Source organism: Copidosoma floridanum, unplaced genomic scaffold (assembly GCF_036245765.1).
Source record: "Copidosoma floridanum isolate Cflo_tuat_1 unplaced genomic scaffold, Cflo_Japanese_pri ptg000021l, whole genome shotgun sequence".
NCBI lineage: Eukaryota > Metazoa > Arthropoda > Insecta > Hymenoptera > Encyrtidae > Copidosoma > Copidosoma floridanum.
Window position 1 is genome coordinate 10,481,991 of NW_028321898.1, and position 22,863 is coordinate 10,504,853.

Consider the following 22,863-nt stretch of genomic DNA (forward strand, 5'->3'; position numbering starts at 1 on the left):
CGTATTAATAATTGAATCTGTGTTTTGATGAAATAAAGTCTTTTTAAAGTTAAATACAGTTTTTAAAAAATTGTTTCAGACATTTTCACTGCCTATCAACAAAGTACTTATGTCCAGGAGTTCCAGCAGTCATGTCATCTCTTCTAGCAAATATAAATGCTTATTATGCCCATACTACGGCCAGCTCCGCTGTGTCAGCCAGTGACAGATTCGCTGCTAGTAATTTTGGGGTATAGTAGCACTTTTAATTATTACTCGATATTTTAATGAATATACAATTTTTTAAATTCCTTAGTCATACGTCTTGTATATAAAATATTTTTGTTTCATTTACTTATATTCACAACAAATTTATACCCCAACAGTTATTTTTACAAACTTTCAAGATCCGAAAAAGTAATACCTTGTGTATTTTGTGTATGTATAAGACTTGGTTACGCTACGGTAATAAATACTAGTATTTTTCATATTAATATTAAAAAATTTAGTCGTTAAAACTTGACTTATTTAATTTGTCGATTATTAACAGTGACTAAATGGCCGTTACAGAAATATTGTTGTACTTATTACCTTTAAGTCTCAACGAATCATTTAGAAAATCAAGTAATAAAGATAAAAGTTGTGCATTTAAAATCGAGTGCATCATTTTGATATCGGTTCAATAGTATTATTAAATCATTAAAACGAATCAATTTTTGATCAAAAGCAAGTGTGAGGGATCGCAGACACCTGACTGATACGTAGCTGCCTTGTGGCAGTGAAATATTATCCAACATTAATTGTGCTAATAATGTTTATAGATACACACCCACGTGGGCACGCGTGCGTACACACACACACACTCACACATACACACACTCTCTCACTCTCACACACACACACACACAAACATATATATATATATATATATAGTATTCTTTGTAAACAAATGACACACCCTTCTCCAAAAAAGGTTTCATATATTTAGGTTCCGTAGGTAGTCAAATAAAAGGTCTGAGCTTTATTTTTAATGCCGAGTGGCACATGTATTAAGCCAACATTCTTGATTCAATATGGCTGCCTGAACCACGTGACCAACAAATTTTCTTCAATAAAACTACTAGAAGTCTCGTGGCACTTAACCCTGTAAAGATAAAAAAAAGCTCAAGTCAAAAGTCTTGAGCTCTTTTATCAAAATTAGTAAAAAAAAAATTTTTTGTTTGCTATAAAATCTAAGATGGCGCCAATAACACTTGACCTACAGCGTTTTTTTAATAAAACTACTACAGACCTCGCATATAAACCCTACGGGGGTCAAAAAAGGCTTAAATGAAAAGTTTTAAGCTCTTCTGTCAAATGTTGTATGAAAAAAATTTTTTGTATGCTATAAAGTCTAAAATGGTGGCAACAACACTTTACCAACAGCTTTTTAAAAAAAAACTACTATTAATCTTACAGCATAAGCCCTACTTGGGTCTAAAAAGGCTTTAATAGAAAACCTTAAGCTCTCCTATTGAAAAATTTATAAGAGAAATTTTTGTATCTGCTATAAAATCAAAAATGGCCGTAAAAACACGTGACCTATGAATTTTTTTTAATAAAACTACTAAAAGTCTCGCAGCATAAGCCCAACAGCCAGCTTAAAAGGCTTTTTTTAAAAGTCATTAGTTCTTCTATCAAAAAAAGTGTGCAGAAAATTTTGTGTCTGTTACAAAATTTTAAATGGCGGTAAAAACACGTGACCTGCGGGTTTTTTAAAAATCAAACTACTAAGAAACTCATGGTATAAACCCTACAGAGATCTAAAAAAAGTTATTTGAAAAGTCTTAAGCTCTTCTATTAAAACATGTATAAAAAAATTTTTTCGCTGCTATAAAATGCAAAATTACCTTATCGTCATTTACGAACTATTCCTAATTTTATGATTCAAAACATAAGTTCAGTTTTTAGTATTACAAAATTATCTGACAAAAGTTATTGGATTGGTCAAGGAATTTGAAATATAACTTGTTTTTGCCATATTGAGAATAATATATAAAATCATAAAACTATACCCTACTTCGAGAACACATATTTTTGTTCGTATAGCATTAATACATCGGTGCAAGACTAATAACGACATGTCAAGTTTAAAACAACAGCAATCATATTTTTTCAAAGCTTACATTATCATTATATATAGCGAATAATTATTGCAGCTTTATAAATACCTGAATAGAACAAAAAAATAGTCTTATACTACCATTTAAAAAAAAAAACGCATACGTCACATAGTATTGACGCTATTTTTTAATTCTAAGGCTCACAAAGACCTTTTGCAGACTGATTTCTAAGAATAAAACTTAGAATTGTCATTTAAATCTCTGTAGACCTCAGTCAGGTAAATGCAGCACATTCATGATGGTTTTAGTAAAAATCAGGCGTGGGTCACGTATCTTCCCACGATTTTGGATTATACAGCTAACAAGAAATACACAGGTTTCGATATAAGAGATGAACATTTTTTATTCACACATTTGTAGACCCCTGTAGGGCTAATGCCACGAGACTTATAATAACTTAATTGTAAAAAAGCTGTAGGTCACGTCTTTCTGCTGCCATTTTAGATCGTAAAGCAGACAAAAATTTTTCTTTATACATCTTTTGATAGAAGAGCTTAAGACTTTATATATAAGCCTTTTTAGACCCCTGTAGTGCTTACATCGTGAGTTTCTTAGTAGTTTAATTGACCAAGACACGCAGGTCACGTATTTCTGCTACCATTTTGAGTTTTGTAGCAGACAAAAAAATTTCTTCATACTCATTTTGATAGAAGAGGTCAAGACTTTCTGTTAGAGCCTTTTTTGACTCCTGCAGGGTCCATGTCACAAGATTTATGGTAGTTTTGTTAATGAAAATCTGTAGGTCATGGAGTTCAGGCAGCCATTGGATCAGAAATGTTGACTCAATGCATATGCCACTCGGCACTTAAAACAAGATGCTCAGACCTTTTTTTTGACTACCTGTAGAACTTAAATTAGTTAAACCAATTTCAGAGAAAAGGGTCATTTTTTCACAAAGAAAAACCTTTTATATATATGTATATATGTATATATATGACCAAGCATACGCACGCTAACACACCCAGCACTCACTCTTCTACACACTGACATACGCACATATTTCTGGTACAAATATCCAACAATTTATTGTTAAATATGTAAGTATTCATGTTTTGCTGAAAGATATAATAACAATAGCAATGAAATTTAAGAAAATTTACAGCTGATAGGAGACACATGGAGAGACATCTGTGTACCAGACGTTCAGTCAGGTAAGTGTCCCTATTATCACCACAAGTTTTATGATACTTGTTTATTCAGTTTTTTCTGCTTATTGTTAGTTTTTTATGGTATAAATTTTGGTGGGCTACAAATTTGCCATTATTATTCTAATTTTTCAATATGGTTCGTGATTGCTAAATTTCTTTATATATATAGGGACTATATGACCGAAACTTTTTTAAAAACATAAAAATAGCATAATATTTAAAGTCAATTTAAGTTTTTCTTACTTGTATAATAGTATTGCATCTAACTGAAACAACTTTAACGTTTAGCTTCTCATAAGAATTTTATAGATTACTCGTTAAAATTTGGTACCATAATATGTACAGTTCTCAAGATAGGTTATGTTTGACTTTGTTGCTATGTATAAAATTATCTTTACATTTAGTCATTTATCAAATATAAAATAAATCTTTTCTAGTAAGTTCATGATTAGGGAGGACTATAGAGAAGGAGACCCAACTCACCCGGCTTGGCATACAAAAAGTGTTTACACGATTCTGGTCAATATTGGCACGTACGCCCGCTAGAATAGCCTTACCTAACTGGATACAGAGTTACCACTGGGAGCTTGGCTAATTAAAAACTAAAATAAGTTTTTGTGTGCCAAGTAAGAGTATGAGCTAGTTTTGAAGTACGATGAATGAAATGTTTGAAGTACTATATGCTCGTTCTAATAAATATCAAATGAATTGATAATACTTTCCAGTCCAGGTAAACTTAGCTTACACTGAAGGCACATTTATTTGACATCGTATAATCATATTCTTATTCCAATGTACAAAATATATCATCCGTTACATGAAGTTATGTCACTTTTCAGAAAGTCACTCCCCAAGCCTAGATCCTGAACGTACTATAAGAACCTTCGCTTTAACAATACTAAGTTCAAATACATACACCGGTATTTTCTTGTACTTCAGGCATAAGCATAAAATATGTGGATTTACAGTAATAGCCACTTTAAACCTAGTAGTTTGTTGCTACCTAGAAAATGACAGGATGAGTAGGTGAATAGGTACTACGAAGCACACAGTTTAAATTGTAAACCAGAGAATAACTTTAAATTAAATTCATTAACAAAATGTAGGAACCAATAATTTGTAGTGTAAAGTTAATCTTACTAATATATATAGCAAAGTCGCTAAAACCATTGTAATCGCCAACCACAAAAACTAATTAACTAATCTTGCTGAACCTTTCCATTCTGATTCTTAATACTTCGTGGATGGTATTAATATAGTTCTAATACTAAAAAAATAAGTAATAATAGCAATACATAGGCTCAAAATTTTGTAAAAAACACTAGCTTTTCACTTCATTTTAGAAGGGTGCGTAAGGCGGTTAAGAAGTTAAATCGATGCTACCTGTAACATAATAAAGTAAGTATGGCTATTATATCACTACGCAAAGTACCAAATACCACTGTCGATCATCAGTAGTGCATAAAGCATAGAACTGGGAGTAGTGCATCTTGGTATCTCGGCAACCAATAACACTGTTCTGTATTGGACAAGTTACTCACGTTGAACTCCATCTGTAATCATCAAGATTGACAACTGCCACTAATTAAAAGGTGTTCTAAATGCTAACGTCTCTGGCAAAATACCAGGAGACGTGTCTAGCCAGAACACAATATACTGTAGCATTTTGAAGTTTAATAGCTGTTCTTCCAACCATCCTAGGGCTACCAAAGCACATTCTTCAGGCTCACTTTTCCGACTAACGATAAGTGATTGGTTATCTGAGGAATGACCCGCAGATAAGATATTCTTCAGCAAGCAGCGTAACTTTCTCCAGCATAGTCTCCTTACACAAGACTCCGAGGGCAAGAGTGAATCTACTCGCAGCCAGCTCTCTGTCTTTAAGAATAATAATAAGAAATAGCTGGAAGTTTAACCACTAGCTCTTTTTAGGGCCATTATGACTATTTAATTTCCCTACTGAACCATTATTCTCATCGGTCCTTATAAGGGCCTAATAATGTTTAACTACCTTGCTAACGAATACATTTTTACTACCGTCTTGTGCAAGGACTCGTTGACTGAGAAACTTTATGACGCCAGAAATGATCTCCCTGAGATATAGAGATAGTCACGTTTGCTGAAATCTTCAGTCATGAAAGAGTTAACTTAAGAAGCTCACTGGTTCTTTTTAGAGCCATTAGGCGTATGGAACTAACTTTCTAAAAATTATATTAAAACTTATCAAAGATGACAAAAAATAGCCCTTAGGGCTCACAAATGTCGTAGTCACGCCAAAAATTGCAAGAGGGTGTATTTAGAGGTAAACTTCAAATGCATCCAACGTATACAATTTTAGGCTTCTAACTGATGCAGAACATTTATCTAGATTGAAGTAGCAGCATCAAAATCGACAAGTAAGAAATTTATGAAGTGAGAGATCAGTTTTTATTATAATCCTCACAGTAATTTTTTTAATCTTTCAGATGTTTTGATATGTAGAAAATGCATTAGTTTTTTTGTGGTGATAACAAATGTACAGATGAAGCTCCAGGGCTTTGTTGCTTTTAACTTTGTTGGACTTCGACAAAATTGTGAGATGAGAGAAAAAAATTCTTTAACCATCTTTTTTTTGTAAACGGTTTACGCATACAGCCTTTAAAAATACCCGTTTTCGTAGATTATACAAAAAAAATTGAAAATTAATGGCCGTTTAGGGCCAATGATTATTGTATGGCCAAAGACACGCACGGTTTGTCTTATGGTACTTTTTAGCATTATTATTTTTTTTTATTCTTTACAGCTATTTGTTTGACTTGATAAACGATATGGGTTGCAAACAAATATGTTTTTTGTAAGAAAATTTTAGTTCTGAAAAGTGTCAATAATTTACGTCAAATTTTTAACCAAAAACGTTTCACATTACTTGTCAACACGTTACGGTGTTTCATTTAGTGAGTCTTAGGCAAAGCTAAGACGGACATGGGCTAACATGCTGGTGCCCAGCATAAGAGAATGTACTTCTGGAATATAAATATGTACTTGTGCAGACTATTAAAGCACTTCATTGATTTTACCGTTACTGTTACTACACTGAATTTTTATTCAGTTGTTTTATAGCTTTTTCAAGTTAACCTTTTTCTAAGACTTATTATTTCTTAATTAAAAAAAAAAAATTTTTAAAAAATAAACTAAGTAAACTTTATCTGTCATGTTAACTCAAAAGCACACGTATTAGATAAAAGCAGTTTGTAGTATATATGACCAAACTGGCTGAAAGAAAGAAAAAAATATAAGGGGAAGTAGGAAGTGCCATCGTGCTTGTCTTCTCTGCTGCTTCCACGCAGCCTTAGTTTAAAAAGATACTGCTTTTTTATTAAGCACTGACGGACTGGTGCTCCAAATTGAACCCATCAGTTTCTTCTTCGATAGATTTTCCAAATAAATCTTTCTAAAAATCAAGTATTGTATCTTACAAACAAAACTAAAAATATTTGCAATCAAATTTGTTAATTGAACAATTGTTTTATAGGGTAGAATGTTAGTCATAATATCATCCGCGGGCTTCTGGGACCTGATCCATCTAACTTTCACTAGATTTTTATATACTACTATTTTATATGTCGTCCATAAATTATAACAGCATTAGGAATCCGTCCTCATCCCTCCATAAGAGAAGGCACAGTTCTAACTCGTGGATTTTTAAGCCTAGTTTGTCTGAGTTATACAAAGCTTTTTGTATTGTACATACTTTTCTTATCTTTGTGTATGCGTAAACCTAAAACCTTTTAGATATTTCCACGTATATCTTATAGTCTCTATTTAAAAAAAATGCTGTTTCAAAATCTAGCTAGTACGCCTCTTGATCGAACTGATTTATAATGAGTAATGTTGATCTGATAATGTGTATGCACGAGAGAGTTAAGCATGTTTCACTTATTTCAAATTTATTTTTAACTCTAGAACCTCCAATGACTAGTTAAGCTTTCAATTTAAAATTACTATACATTCCTCATTTTATTTTAAACACTCATTATCTATTACATGTTTTGAGTTTCTATCAAATTAAAAAATTTTTTTTTAAACTTAATTCAAATATGTTATATGTGTTTAGTTTCTTTAACTTCTTTTGTCTATAGAATCTAACCTGTCTTTTAATGCCTTTATTTATTATTTTATACCTTGAGCTAACATAGCTTTTCCACATGCTAATGAGTCTACAAATATTTTTGTTGAAAGCGTAGTGCATTTCCAATTTTAAGCTTATTTTTATTTATTTGGTTCGTAACTTTATTTGCATTTACTTGTTTTGGTATCATTTTTCTTCATAATTTTTTCTGACATGAACGATTTTATTGTATTACTTGTACGTTATTTCTCTTCTAGTCGTATACCTACATTTACCACTTGTCACGTATACTATATATTTGTCAGATAAAAGCTTTCTTATTCTCCAGTATATTAGTTTCTAACCTTTTGGTTGGATCTAATAAAACCTTAATCAGTGTATCTATCAGTTATAACATATAAGTAGGTACTTAAATTACTTGGCTCCTACACAGAGTACTGCTAGCCAACTGAAGTGAAGTAGTGAGACCATGCGTATACTTGTCATGTCGTCCTGTGTGGGATGCAACTGCTCATATAAAACATGATATTGTACAAAAACCATTGGAAAGCAGGTGCTTGGATACCCGAATGTGAAGTAATACGTCTATGATATGGTATGGCAAATAATGCAATTATAAGTATAAAAATGCCTTTTATGAAACAATATTGTGAACAAAGGATGTGCAATTACAGTGGTAATAAGTGGTCCTACATAGATTGGGTATGGTTTTAATAATTACTTTATTATTGTATTTATTAACGATTATAAACTATGTATTATGAGATAATGCAATACGAACAATATTTGAGCTACTCACAGTACAAGACTACAGCTTTCATCAAATCTTCTGATGATTTCAAAACAACTTCCTGCAGCCTACGTTGATAACATCTCTAACGTCACGCTCATAATTATTACAGAAGATCAAACACTCATCATTAGTTTATATTGACTACCTAAAATATAGTTATATCCGAAAACTTAAAAAAAAACCATCCTACAATACCGCTTTCTTTAATAGGATAGTATTTTATACTAGTAAATATCTCGTCAAGATATCCATAACACATACGTTTTATTTTCAAATATTATTTACATTAAACATATAGTTGAAAAAACATGAAAAAATTTTACAAAAAGTTATAGATTGTTTAATTGTACCATTTTTTACAGTTAAGTTTTAGATATGGCAGTTTTATTTGTAACCCTTATGGAAAAACTACGTGAAATTGCATTTTTTATAACCTCATATATTTTTTTGTAGTAAGGATTACTTTTGGATAAACCTTTCATATTTTAAAATAGTGTCAAAGTTTGGTTTTTTAATAAACTAAGAAAGAGGGGATCAAGTATGTGTAAAAGTAGGCATGTAAGCACATCCATGTGAGGAAAGCAATTGCCAGCGTTGCTACATTTATTTTTACTCCTCTCACCTTTCTGAACTTCTTCTCCACTCACTATCTGTTCGGGCCAGTATCCCAATTTTGTATTTTCCAGCACTTGATTGCTGGCACTGGTCGATCACTGGTGATCGTCCTTTGCGTCGCAGGTTTTTCTGACACTTGCACTGCGAGGAGACCAGATTAAGCTCGTATGCCAGTCCAAAAGCACGTGCTGTTAACGCTTGATAAGGGCTCCTACGCCTGTTTCCTCGCCATCGTCGTCGCACAGTGAAAGTTTAAATCAAAAGCCTTCACTAGTCCTGTGTTCATCTTCTGATATAGCATAGGGAGATTAAAGAATACAGTTTGTTGATCATGAAATCTGTGCTGTGATTATGTGCGATTCCAATATCTTCTGAGTCTCGAAGTGTTCGGCCTAGCGTGCACTTTGACATTGAATTGAGGCATTGGCTCAATTATTTGGTCCTTCGAGCCGGATACGGGGCAAGTTGGTATCCAACAAGATATTGTTGGTGGACTACGGGGCGGTAGGGTTGGCGGTTATCAACGGCATCGGCTAAGCTCAAGACACCATGTATGTATCACTAGTGAAAAGTTCAGTGCCTTTGTATCTCATTACCATACGAGTATCAAGAGCACAAGATAGCTCATTTCTATCTCGTGGCCATTAACCATCGGCAGGGACCAATCATTGGCCATATTGGGAGAAGCAGGGCTGCAGTGAATAGCAGACGAAACTTTTTCGTGCTGCCCCCCCCACCCTGTTTTATTATTCAGCGGGAGACGGCAACGAGTAAAATCGCTAGCACAGGTTGGCAGAGGTTTCGAAGCTGCAGAAGCAGCAGTAGTCTCTATCTTTCCTTTCTTTTTCTCTTTCATTATCAAGCAGCTCGAACGAGTAAGACGACAGCGGATCGCATCGCTATTTCCCCATGCGCTCTCTCCTCCTACTTAGCTGTTACGTTGGTATTACGTCGCTACATATATACTCGCGCATTCTCTCTTAGCACCGTACTCCGTCTTAATGCTGCTGCTCCACAGCCATTTAGCAATCAGTGGCAGAAATTCAAGGATTATCATATGGCATTGTGCTCCTACGAAGAGAAATTATAGGAGCACACTTACTATAAAAACAACCCCTACGATGAATCTTTGGCAACCTACTACACAAATGTGTGTCACCTACAACAATTATCAGACGATATCAGACCTCCTATCATAACAGAACCATTACCAGGCCTTCATGGTTCACGCACCGGTTTTAGCGCTTACTCTTAGCTAGAAAAAGTTAAGCTCCAGGTCTTTAACGGTGATCTAAAAAAATTGAAAAACTTTAGCGTCAAGTTTCAAACTTTTTAAGCACAGCCTTTACACCGTACGTCTCAAACTTCTGCACGTTGGCCATGCTAAAGAAGCCATGAAATTTTCGCTGGGATCGGCCATCATGCAACACATGACTTCTTTGTGGGTGACAACACCGACTCTAACCTCTGCCACAAACCTCAAGAGTTAATCGATATCCTGGCTACAGTAAGTATGTTGATCTGTAAGAGGGCCTGACCTCCGGGAAAAGCTGGACTTTTGTCACGAGCTTAAACTCAGATTCAATTAAGCCCTGTTTGCGTATTGACACATTTATGTCAACTTTAAGCTTGATCTGGGAGCCCCATGATTAAATCTGCTGCAGGACAAAGTAATGGAGAGCTTTTCTATCATCAAAATAATTGCTAAGTGTCAGATTCTGTCCAATATATCCCGTTTTTACAATTCACTCAAGTTTATTGCTCCCGTAATAAACGAGCAAAACTGATTTTACAAGATTTTTGGTTTATCGGTGTGTACTGCGACCAACCTTTTGACCATGGTCTCTTCAGCATTTGGTTAGAGTTTAGAGCTGACTAGCTTTCTTTAGCCTTCATTTGAGTTTTGCGGTGGCTTTGAACCTCAGCTAAAGGCATACTTGAGCTCCATAGTTTCTCCAATGCCTTCAAGAAGATATATGCTGCTGGTATGTATCTCATAGTGCGCCACAAGATAGGTAGCTACTCAGACTACCTCATCACCAAGTCAAGGGTTTCTTCAGTCAAGGCATTAAATGTCTCTTGTTCAGAGTTGCATGGAGCACACTTTCTTGCTTGGCTGCTACATTTTGTCGTTGCTGAGATCGTTCCTAACGCGGCCAAGGGTTATTGCTGGACGGATTTGGAAGTCGTGCTGGCGTGGCAACGTGGACAACCAGTGCATTGAAGAATCTTTACCGTTAACCGCTTAAGCGAAATTAACATATTTTTGCCGTGGGCTAATTGCAAGACCACGCTCTTTTATGGCATAGGCCTCCCTGGCTGACGGAACCAAAACAGTGCTGGCCAACTCCCCCTTTACAGGAGCCCAGCACTGACTTAGAACTTCCGGTAAGGAGCCCTTTTTCTGACATTTCAGCAAGACACACCTATCTGTGGTGCGTAATAGAACAACTTAAGTTCCATGGAATTACGAGATGCTGCTGCACAACCAACCTGTCAGTTCGTCCAGTCACCTCTAACGGCTAAATCCGTTCATGGAAACTAACCACGTGATTTGGGTCAGAGGTTGACTACAGAATTCAGCCCTGGCTGAATCAGAGAAACGCACTTGCCTGCAAAGCATCAGATGACAACTAATAACCCTACTCTTGATCAAAGATACGCACTTATCAACCCTTCATGAAGACTCTCTTCTTACGTACAGCACCCTTAATAGGCACTTTTGACTGCTTCGTGGGTGGACACATGCACTAGTGCGTCACTTGTGCCAGACCTACGATGTCTTAACTAATGGGCCCTTTCCTTCACAGAAAGTCCAGCCATCATGCCTGTTCACTTACGCTGGTATAGATTATGCCAGCCCCATACGATACAAAGCTCCCTAGGACTAGGGAAAAAGGCTACTTAGCTGTCTTTGTATGCCTTAACATCAAGGCTATGCACCTAGAGATTGTCTCCAACTATTCCTCGCCAAAATTTTTTGCTGCTTTCAGGCGTTTTACGGTCCTTGAAAAACTTTGTCATTCGCTTCACAGTGATAACGGTACTACGTTTCTGGACATTGAATCCGAGATTCAACGCATACTTCAGATTGCGTTTGCGATGGGCCAGGAGGCTGAAGTTAAAATTGCTCAAACGGGGGTCAAGTGGCACTTTATTCCTCACAGCACTCTTTGCTTTGGGTGGCTTGTGGAAATCTGCCGTGAGGTCCTGCAAGTCTTACTTGAAATGCGTCCTACGGAAGCAGCTATTGATATATGAGGAGCTAAGTACTCTTACGACGCAAGTAGAGACTTACCTAAGCTCTCGTCTGATTACCATGATTAGTGGCAATGAAGAGGAGGGCCCTGTACCTTTGATGCCTGGTCACTTTCTTATCGGAGATGTATTGATCTCGTCTCCAGACACAGAAGAAAACATAAGCTTTTGGAGCTTCAATGCCTAATGGGCTCACGTGCAGGCGCTGGTGGATGCTTTGTGTGCTTGCTGCAGCACCAAGCATATTACTCACGGTTAGCAAAGGAATAAATCGTGTAATAAGCGCCCTAACATCTGAGTGAATGATCTCATGCTGATTGAAGACGAGATCTCACCTCTTACAAAGTGGCTGATACGTCGGATTATCAAGACCGACCTTTGTGAGAACTGGCTGAATCAAGTGGCTATAGTCAAGACATCAGATTCGATGTTGCAGCATTTGTTACCGTCTGGGTTATTATTTTATTAGTTATTAATGATTGAAATAGCTACTTTCCATTGATTTAAATCGTTTAACAAAAATTTGATTTTCAAAATGTCACTTGCAGTTTTAATTTTAAACTTTGCGCTTGATAGTACCACCTACCACTCTCGAGGAGGCAACTACTAGTTTCCGGCAAACATCGCGAGTAACAAAGTAGCATGTAGTATATAACAAGGGCTGCGCAACTTCTTAAAATTATTTACCCGGACCAATTGATCATAAGCCAAAGCTAGGTTTTCACTTGCTCGACGAGACCTACGCTACAGCAGTGGCTCTAGCACTTATTTTTGTTGATAAAATAGCAACATTTACTACTACATATTGTCTTTGATAAGGTACTATAAAGTAAGTATTAAGTTAAAGGAATGAGTCCTATTTTGTCAGTGAAGCGAACGTAACTGTAATAAATGTTATACAGTGATTAGGCTGCTTATTAAAAACTGCATTTCAAGCAGATAAAAAACTTCGTCAAGTGATTAACCTATGTGAGAGAATCTCCAGCAAACCAAGTCACTGCAGACTAGCATAAACGGGGGAAAAAAAAAACAAGAAAGAAAAGGCCGTTGACTTGGGTTTTACGTTAAAATAGTAGCCTTACCGTCATTATCTCTACAAGAACTCTCGAGTAGGGTTAGAATCATCATTGCAGTTAACCTTGTAAGATCTTGCAATTATATATACACAAGCAGCTATTCTTTGGAGTCCAAGTCTGTGAGTTTTACTCTTTGCTTAGAAGTTTCGTCGTAACAGTTTTTGGTTAAAGGTCATGGAAACTTAAATACGTAATAGTATCATGACATACGAAGACGTATAAAAAAACTACAATTTTTTACATAGCATTACTAGTCACATAGTAGTCTATAGTGTATTACTCAAATTAACGAAATAAAAACTTAGCCCACCAAAAATTTCGTAGTTAAATATAAATCAAATAAAGTAAATATAAATTAATTTGGAACCTATCCATTAGTTGAAATAATGCATTAAGTATTATTTAATCGTATGTACACAGTTAATCTACTTACGTCAAAAGAAGTGTGGAAAAATAGATGAATATAAACATCAAAAAGTAAATATTTAAGTAGGTATGAGATCAACAGAGGGCAGTAGGATGTCCCAATGACTGAAAACTTTAATAAAAATAACAGAAAAAATAATTTAATAATTTTTTATTTAGTTGAAGACAACATCACAAAAAAACCGACCCTAAGACATCACGTGCCCGAAATTAGCGGTATTCTTATCGTCTTCACTTTTGGAAATTTACCACTGCACCATCAAGTATGCTACTTATTGGTTTGTCTTGTACCACCTTGTGTATTTGTATTTCTTAGTTAAATACAGCAACGGTTTGCTGACCATTTGTGGCAGCTTCATTAGACTATAACAAATTTTAATATATTTACGTATGCACAACGATAAAACGTAGAACACAATTTACAATACGCCACAATATCCTAAGGTATGCAAAAGTTCATAACTGTTACAACTTACTTGTCACTGGTTGAATAATATACTTCATTACATGATAAGGCTTTTCAGCGCCTGTATTGCTAGTGCGACAAAGGTAGACGTCCAAGGGTTTGATTTAAACAAGTAAGTTTTTTAAATCAGTCAAAAAGTAACATTTATTAAATTTCTGATTATGGCCAAATTTTTAAAATTTAAGCTTACAGTCGATCTCGATTTTATCTGTAAACTGTAAATCAGGATAATATGAGTTATTAATATTTTAGTGCTTGGTCAACATGGTCTTTATAAATGAGAAGTAAAATATCTCCGACATCACAAAAATATAAGGCTAGGTTAATGTTATAATTATTGTTTCCATAAGAAAGACAGTTATTGTTCATATCGTCTGTTACAAGATCAACAAAAAGTAGTTTTTATGGGAGATATTATTAGTGTGCCAGAAAGTTGTTAGAAAAATTCACTGTTAAAAATAAAGTAGGTGTTATTAAATAAAAACTTTCTGCACTGTCAGAAAGGAAAGATTAAGGAAGTTTTTTAAATAATTTTGTTTGTTGATGTGTCGGACAAAGATTGGTGTATTTTTGTAAAGTAAACACTTATGTAGAGGCATATGGTTACGTTACTTTTATTAGCAGAAGTAAAAAAATATCTGCATTTCTAAATAAACAATTTCTCTGCATATTGACGATTCTTAACAGAGCAAACTAGCTTGTGTTTGATCACAAAAAAAAACATGCTGTGAAGCTTTTTCGTGAGATACTGTTTTTCTTGTTTTTAGGAATCAAAATGTGAGAAATGGACTTAGAAGTTCGTTACGACACATAATAACCCTCGTCCCTGAAAGCTTAAAGGTATATTAAATGTTTTGCCGAGAGACACGATTTCTGGCCTTTTATGAAGGATAATTACAATCTGCAGATTATGTATTGAATATTTCGTCACCATGTTCTTAAAGGAGACAATTTTTCAGTTTTTCATGTACAATAAAATTCAAGCTTTTGTAGACAGTATTTTATTTGTTTTTAATATAGTTAAAGTAACTTTAGCGAGTGTAATGGTCAAGTTCTGAGCATGATGATATTGGATTTTTAATGGACTATAGAATTTTGTTTGTAATATTTAATATTTCATAACAATACTTGTTTGTTCAAATTTTTTTTTACCAATTAAATACAAAATTAAATATTACTACATTTACCATAAACGTATATGATGTGATTTGAAAATATACTTACGTACCCTTATTTGAACAAAAACCTTCGTCGTAACATGCTTATTAACAGTTGTATGTGTACGTCCTTCAGCTGTTTTGATGAGTAGGTGGTATATAATCCAAAATTCTGTGAGATACTCTAGTAAAAGTGTGAAATGATGTTTAGGTCTTCCGACGTTCCCAGACTTATCACAATAGTTATGTAAGTTGTATAAAAGCCTCCTAATAAATTAAGAAATAAGATAATCGGTTATCCATTTGGGGCAAAAATCCAGAAATAATAATACCTAAAGTAATTGTTTTTTTTAGTTAAATACAGCAACATTTTGCTGACTATTTGTGTCAGCTTCACCAGGCCAAAAGAGATTTTAATACCGTAACAAACGCATAACAATACAATATACAATAAAATTTACAATACGCAACAATTAACTAAGGTACGGGTGAGTTAATGTGTTATGACTCACTTGTCACTGGTGGAACGATAGACTAAGTTACATGGTAATACTTTGCAGCACTCAAAATCTAATGTAAGCTGTTTATTAGTCGACTATTACATTAACCAAAGCTAATATAACTTTATAAAAAAAAAAAAAATAAAGAAGAAACATTGTTTGAAAAATTTTAAGCTCTACTTTACGAAAAAAATTTTTAAAAATTCTACCCTCTTAGTACCCGGTAACAAACAATAAAGGTCATTTTATACATTATCTTAAGAATCTAGTTATCCCTAAAAAATTTTCGAAATCATGTTACTCAGATCAAAATTTGATGTACCCTTAAGCTTTGAGGATCGTGCTATATTGTGTGTCGTAAAAAACCTTTAAGTCCGTCTCCCACATTTCGATTATAATCAACGAGAAAAAACTATAATTCGCAATAAGTCTCTCAACATCTTCTTAATGTAGTTAAACACCAACCATCTCATTCTGGTAAGAATCGTGAATGTGCAGAACAACCGAACAGGACAAGAAGTTTCTTACGTAACAAACTAGTTATCTTATTTACTTTTACTAATAAAAGTCATGTAATTGTGTATCTCAATAAAAATATTTACATCGCAAAAATGTATCAATTGTTAATTGACATATTGAACTACAAAATAATCGCAAATAATTCTTTAGTTTTTTTTAACAAAAAACAACCTTGTCCGTCTTAAATCAGGTACGAAACAACGACTTATATTTTTGAAACTACGATCCTACTGCTTTGTCTGTTTTGGATACCACACTAGCTGAATGTTATGGTTTGTCAAAGTTATATAAGATCGATGTACCTCTACTTCTTATCGTATCTCTAGTCAACAGTCCAGCATATTTTCTGGCAAAAATAATCAACAATGAACTCAAGAATTTATTCAATATACCATAATTACATATCAATAACAGTTATAAATTTAAAAATCAATTAAAAAATATATGATCTTTTTCGAAACACATAATAATATCTTTAGATGTAAAATGACTGTCTTTTTAATACAAACTGGTTAACGATTAGTTGTAATCATTTAACTTTATCATCTTGTAAAAACTATATGTTTGTGAATTTGGGTCTCATACTTCCTAAAATAAGTTAAAAGTAATCAACGAGAAAGCACACTCATAAGATAATAGTCAAAGAAGTAGGGGCAATCATTCAAATGTTACATTATAAGTTGTCATGATGAAAAGGTGGTTTTATAAAGTGAACACCAATTAAAGGTGAACAATATAAATTAAACTAAATATTACATATACGTTCTATTACATAATAAATTGTTTTTACAATTCCTATGATCTTACTTTCATACTGATGATAAATAAAAATTGTCGAACAACATTTTTTGAAGCAGAAGTCTTAACCTGGCCATAATATAAATTAAACCTGTAATTTATAATTTAAATTAATGACCTTGTGTATAAATAAGTATGCATTATCGTATTGATCGATTCCTTTAATTTTGCTGCTTACATTATACACAAACTTTTTATGATATTTTTTTTTTATTATTGCTGAGAAGAGAGGCATATATTTCAGCACATATTCAGCACAAGTGGAAAAGACCAATAGTATAAGTAAATGTGCATGACTTGATTTTGTTACAAAATTCTACGAAGTTAACCTCTTAAGAATTAATATAGTAAGTTATAATAAAAGCAAACGTGATATGCATTTCATAGTAATAGTAAATTTACTTTATATCCTACTTCATAGTCTATGTCACAGTAAGTTTTTGTAATTCAAGGCGTAGCAGGCGATTAATAAGCAAGAAATTTGTGAAAAATTTAGGGTAAAAAATGGTATGATCTTACTTTCCCTATATAGTAGACAAACTAAGAAAAATAGGGGTCTGCAAGGGTCTTTGAGAGGTTCATACTGACATGGCAGCAACGATAACGTCAGTGATAATACAATTTTTGGTTAGGAGAAATTCTAGACCCATTACATATTATTTTAATCTCATTTAATAACATTCCGCGATAATGAAAGATTATCTCTAGGAACGATTAAAGAAGCTCTTTTTGGTCAACTCATATCGTAAATCTTTATAGGTTTTAGATAAAAAGACAGAGGTTTCTAAATTCCTACAATCATAAAACTTTCCTTATAAATGGCAGACGAAGAAATGCATCAATTTCTTAAACATTACTATCTTGTACTAAGCCTTTTGTAAGCAAAATCTTTCACATTATAAGTATTTTTATTTTTTTTTGGGTAACAAGCCATCTTCTAAGATCACCATGGTTGAAAATTTATCAAATAGTGCAATCTTATCAACTCTCCTAAAATTTGGCTAGGATATAATTTAAACAGTAATAATTTTTATTAAATTTAATACTTACTACTTCAAAATACAAATACAAAATTTGAAAGTTGCAATTTAAACCAGATAAAATATATTTTGTAACATGCTACTTGTCTGGTTACGATTTAACATAAAAAACACCAAATTTAATTTGAAAACCAAACAAAAACTTTACAACCACCAATAAACAATCATCTTCATCGTATGTTATATTGATATAATAATGTAGTATTTTTATATTAGGACACCCATAGTTTTAATAAATATTTTAATATTCTTCTAACGATTATTGAGTATAAGTGAGAGAAAAAAAGGTACAAGGTATTCACTATGAGAATGACATGTATTGACACAGCCGATAGCACAAAAATGTACGTAGTTCATGGATGTTTTTAAGTATCATGTTAGTTATGCATTTTATAGTAAGCCATGAAGCATAAAAAATGTAGAAAGTTTAATCATAAGTAAGCTCCTTTTTATTTCATAAAAATGATAGTAGGCGTGTTTATATCAGTAAATGAATGACTTGGTTTAATAGTGGCCGGCTTTGCATGGTTTTTTAGTTGACGAATTTTCTCCGAAAATAATAGTAATAATGTATTTGTTGACGATTAAGTTTAAACTTACGTGTTCCTTAAAAGAACTAATAAGATTGATAGTTAAGTAAGAAACGTTAATTCTTATAATGGCCCTAAAAAATGCCTGTGGTAAAATTTCCAGTTGTTCCTTCTGATTATTCTTAATGGTGGAGAGCCAGCTGCGGGTAGCTTGACTCTTATCCTTAGAGTCTCTGTGTATGGAGACCGTACAGAAGGCAGGTACGCCGCTGACGAAAGAATATCTCGTCTTCAGGTCTTTTCCTGGTTAACCAACCGCTCATTATTAGTCGGGAAAGTGGGCCTAGAAAATACCTTCTCTGTAAGTATGCCATTGAGACGACCACTAAAAAAGAGGCCGTTGTAGTTGCCGGTATGCTTCAGGGCTGTCTTACCTGGCATGCATTTGAAGTAGAAAAATTCTCTGATGGCTCCAGGCCAGATGGTTAAACAGCCATAAAATTCTAAAGGCTATACACGTCTCCTGGTATTCCCACTGAAGACGTTAACGTTGTGAACGCCTTTTTTTTTGTGGCACTTGGTTATCTTGCCGATCCGGGATAAAAATCGATTTATTTCGCTTACCCATGAAAGATGAGTATTATCGGTAGCCGGGATGCTCAGCTGCATGATTATCAACTTGGTTCTTGGTATACTGCCAACGTGCGACAACGATAATCGTCAACTCGATGGGAAATTTTATAACCACTCTTCACTATCTTTGATTGTGGATGGCTTCAATTTGACCTCGACGCCACGTAGCAGATCCTACTAAATACAACACGGTAGATCCTACGGAAAGTGATATTGTGGGGAGTAACAAGCTATTGATTAAAATGTTAGATTTGATGGAGATGATTTTGTAAAACATGTGTACTACTAGTTTCAGGCAGATTTTGAATAACGGTCTTGTGTAAACGTCTACGGCAGGGTATAAAAAAGTGGAGGAGGTCGTTTGCGTTACAGGTCTGTTGTGTGATGTATCAAGCATTTTTGAGGTCATGTTAAGTGTCTTAGACACAGAAAAGTGTAAACAGGTCAGGGCCTTTGGTGAGGTTATGGGTAAGCCTAAGGATATATAATGCATCATAGTATTTATGTTAATCTTTAAAGGTAAAAAGCAAGTATTTATATAGATAAGAAAAATAATAATGATTAGTGTTTGCTATGGAAGATCTGTTTTATAGGAGGCCAGTCTAAGATTGCGATGTAGTATACTGTTGAGCTTATAAAGACTTTTATAAATGTAAGGAGACCAAACTACTAAGGCATAAGTTATATGTGGAAGTAATAAAGACTTAAATATCTGTATAATGGACTCTAATAGTGAGAAATCACATGCAGTTTATTCTATGAAGCCCAGGAGCTTAAAGCATTTAGAGAAGACTTATGTGGTATAGTATTTGGAGGACCAAGGGAAATCAAGAGTAACACCCGAATCAGAGAGAGACTCCACTCATTTCAATTCACTGCCATTAATCGAGTAATCATAAAATGATGTCTTTCAGCTAGTGTTAATCGATAGCATCCTGCACTTATTCTCATGGACCGTGAATCTGCTGTCAGAGTAGAACAGGCCCACATTAGAAGGATCTGACTGTATGATTAGAAAATTTGTATGTGATAAAAAGTGTTTACAAATTTTTATGTTGTCTGCATGGTTTAAAAAAAATGACTTAGGGGAGAGTGCAGAAGGAGGGCCTTAGCCATATCCAGGAAGATTATGTCAACTTGCTTACCTATTTTAGAAAAAGATAAGACATAGTGGCTTAGTGTTAGCAGGCTTAAAACTGTAGAGTGGCTAGTTGTGGATTTCCAGATTTGTGTACGGAAAATACGTAAGACGGTTTCCAAGCAATTGGGAAGACGCCCTCATCAAGAGATGTAGTGAAAAGAAGTACTAGAGGATGATAAAGTCCTGAAAAACAGTTAATAATAAAGGAGGATGGGAGTAAGTCTGGGCCAGGATAATTAGAATTTTTGAATTGTGTGATAGCCGTAAGAGTAGTTGACAGGGAAAAAGTGAGACCTATGTCTAAGCAGCACTAAGTAGTCAGGGCCTGGATAGAGGTAGGCTGCTTGTATAAAGAAGAAAAGTGGTTAGCGAGCAAAATGTACTCATTAAGAGTAGTGAAATCAAGGTCCACGTTTAAGCTTAGCACATCTAAAAGCTTATGGCATTTTGAGCGAGTTTTGATAAAGTTCCAAAATTTCCGAATATCAGTCCTCAGCCCCAACTTCAACCAAGCAATGGATCCTTTGTATGACGTTCTTGAAAGTCTTAAACATTCAGCTCTGAGTCTCTTAAGGATAGTGTAAAATAACTGAACGCGGTCATCAGTGGATTAATCCTAAAATAATTGTAACTAAATAACTGTAAGATTTAGCACAAATGTTTTGGTAATCGCAATTCTTAAGGTCTCTGTAGCTTGGATGAAGGCTGGTTGGAGACTCGCAGCTAGGAAAATTAATGTGGAACGTGCTAGGTGAGTGATGCAGGTCAGATGGAATGAGTGGTTTAATAACTTTGGTAGCAGTAACGTGACCATCAGGTGCAAACAGAAGCTCCCATGTATGGTCAAAACCAGGAATGGGTTTGAAAATTTATTGGAGGTCAAGAGAATTGCAGATATTAAGGAGTCTAATGGCAGCTTAATGTCAGTACAGTGGTTTATAACCTGTTGTGTAAAGAGAAAGCGGATAATTAGTCCAAGAAAGTTTAGCTAAATTAAATTCACCACATAATAAAACATTTTAGGAGGAGTTTAAATTAAAGAGTGATCTAATATGGTTACAATGTTCAGAGTATGCTGATAGTGCAGAGCTAGGTGAGATATAAACTGCTATTGAAATAAAATTCATTGCAGCACCCTGTAGTTGTACTATCACATACTCAATATTCATTTCTAGGAATAAACGGTTTGATGAAATGCTTCTGTCTATTACAACCTAGTCACCACTACCACGTCTATGACTTGTTCAACTATTTGTCTGTTCTGTCTATAGATGTTATAATTGAGTAATGGGAACTCTGTGTTCAAATTATGTGGTTTCAGCCATGTTTCTGTAAAAATTTTAATGCCTGGAGTTAAAAAAAGCAAGGGTATATTGAATTCCATTGTAGAGAGTTTGTTGTATAGAGATCTGACACTTTGGTAATAAGCTAGTATCTTTACATTGTCAGTACTATTAAGGGCTTGTGTTTACATAAAAGGACTGTTGATCATCAATAATGGTTGGAGTACCTTTGACATATTCTAGTTTCTCCTTAATGGCAGAGTTAGTTGAATTATGACGTTGAACTTTATCCACCAGCTGAGAAAGGTGCGCTCGCTGTGCTTTGGTTTTGTCAGAGGAAGCACTAATACCCTTTGGTGACTTAAAGCGTTGCAGGATCAAATGCATAACCTTTTTTTTGCTGCACAGAGAGACAAGCAGAAGCCTAGATTTAGCTGCAGAGGTAAATTGGCTTAGACAAACTAACTGGTAAATTTTGGTAATTTCGATAGTTGACAGCATATTTCTTGCAGACAACATACTCTTTGTATTCCGACTAGACCCAGATGATGATTTAGGAACATTGTAAAGAATAATATTTGAAGACCTCTGAAGCCTGTCCTCCATTTCCATTACAAAGCTATCTAGAGCTGGTTTATTAGAAAGAGAAGAGTGACCCTCAACTGCGGCAAGTCTGTCTTGGACCTCTTTCAGAGTCTGAGGAGTAGGGTTCTATATTGTTGCAGTATTATTATTCTAAGATCTTAAGCCTTCTATTTATGTCCAACATGGAGGCTCGTAAAGATTGTAGCGTTTTCATGCTTTCATCTAATTTATCCACCTGAGTCTTAATAGAGGTGCAACTTTGTGTGCATGGCTGATGTATGCAGAAAAAGATTAATTGTTTATAGCGGTAGGCAGTCTTCGGGAGTACGAACGCTGCTTTTTTAACTGCTGAACAACTCGAGGTAAAACGTCAGGGGGCAAATAGATATCCCTGCAGTAACGATATATTTCCTGAATTTTGGATGGAGAACAAACCACACAAGAAGCGTGAAATTCCCTGTCTCAGTTGTGAAAGCAAAACCTAATGCTCACAGACGTTTTACAGTAGCCACCATCATTGAGGCTCGTGTGTCAGGTAACAACACAAAAAACAGTTTAAGGTTACGCGTGGACACTGCAGTTTGAGCACCGATGCCAGTTTAAAGTACAAAAGCACTACTAACCCAGAGGCAAAAAAAAGTTTTAG

General features: G+C 34.5%; 1 protein-coding gene across 1 annotated transcript in view; it reads left to right on the top strand.

The window, feature by feature from the left end:
* unc-13 (protein unc13 homolog) overlaps positions 1-22,863 on the top strand; it is a 907,591-nt gene that overhangs the window by 655,693 nt on the left and 229,035 nt on the right. The window contains exon 13 of the mRNA XM_089594724.1: positions 80-230. Coding sequence (XP_089450850.1) covers positions 80-230 — 151 coding nt within the window. The remainder of the gene's footprint in view (positions 1-79; positions 231-22,863) is intronic.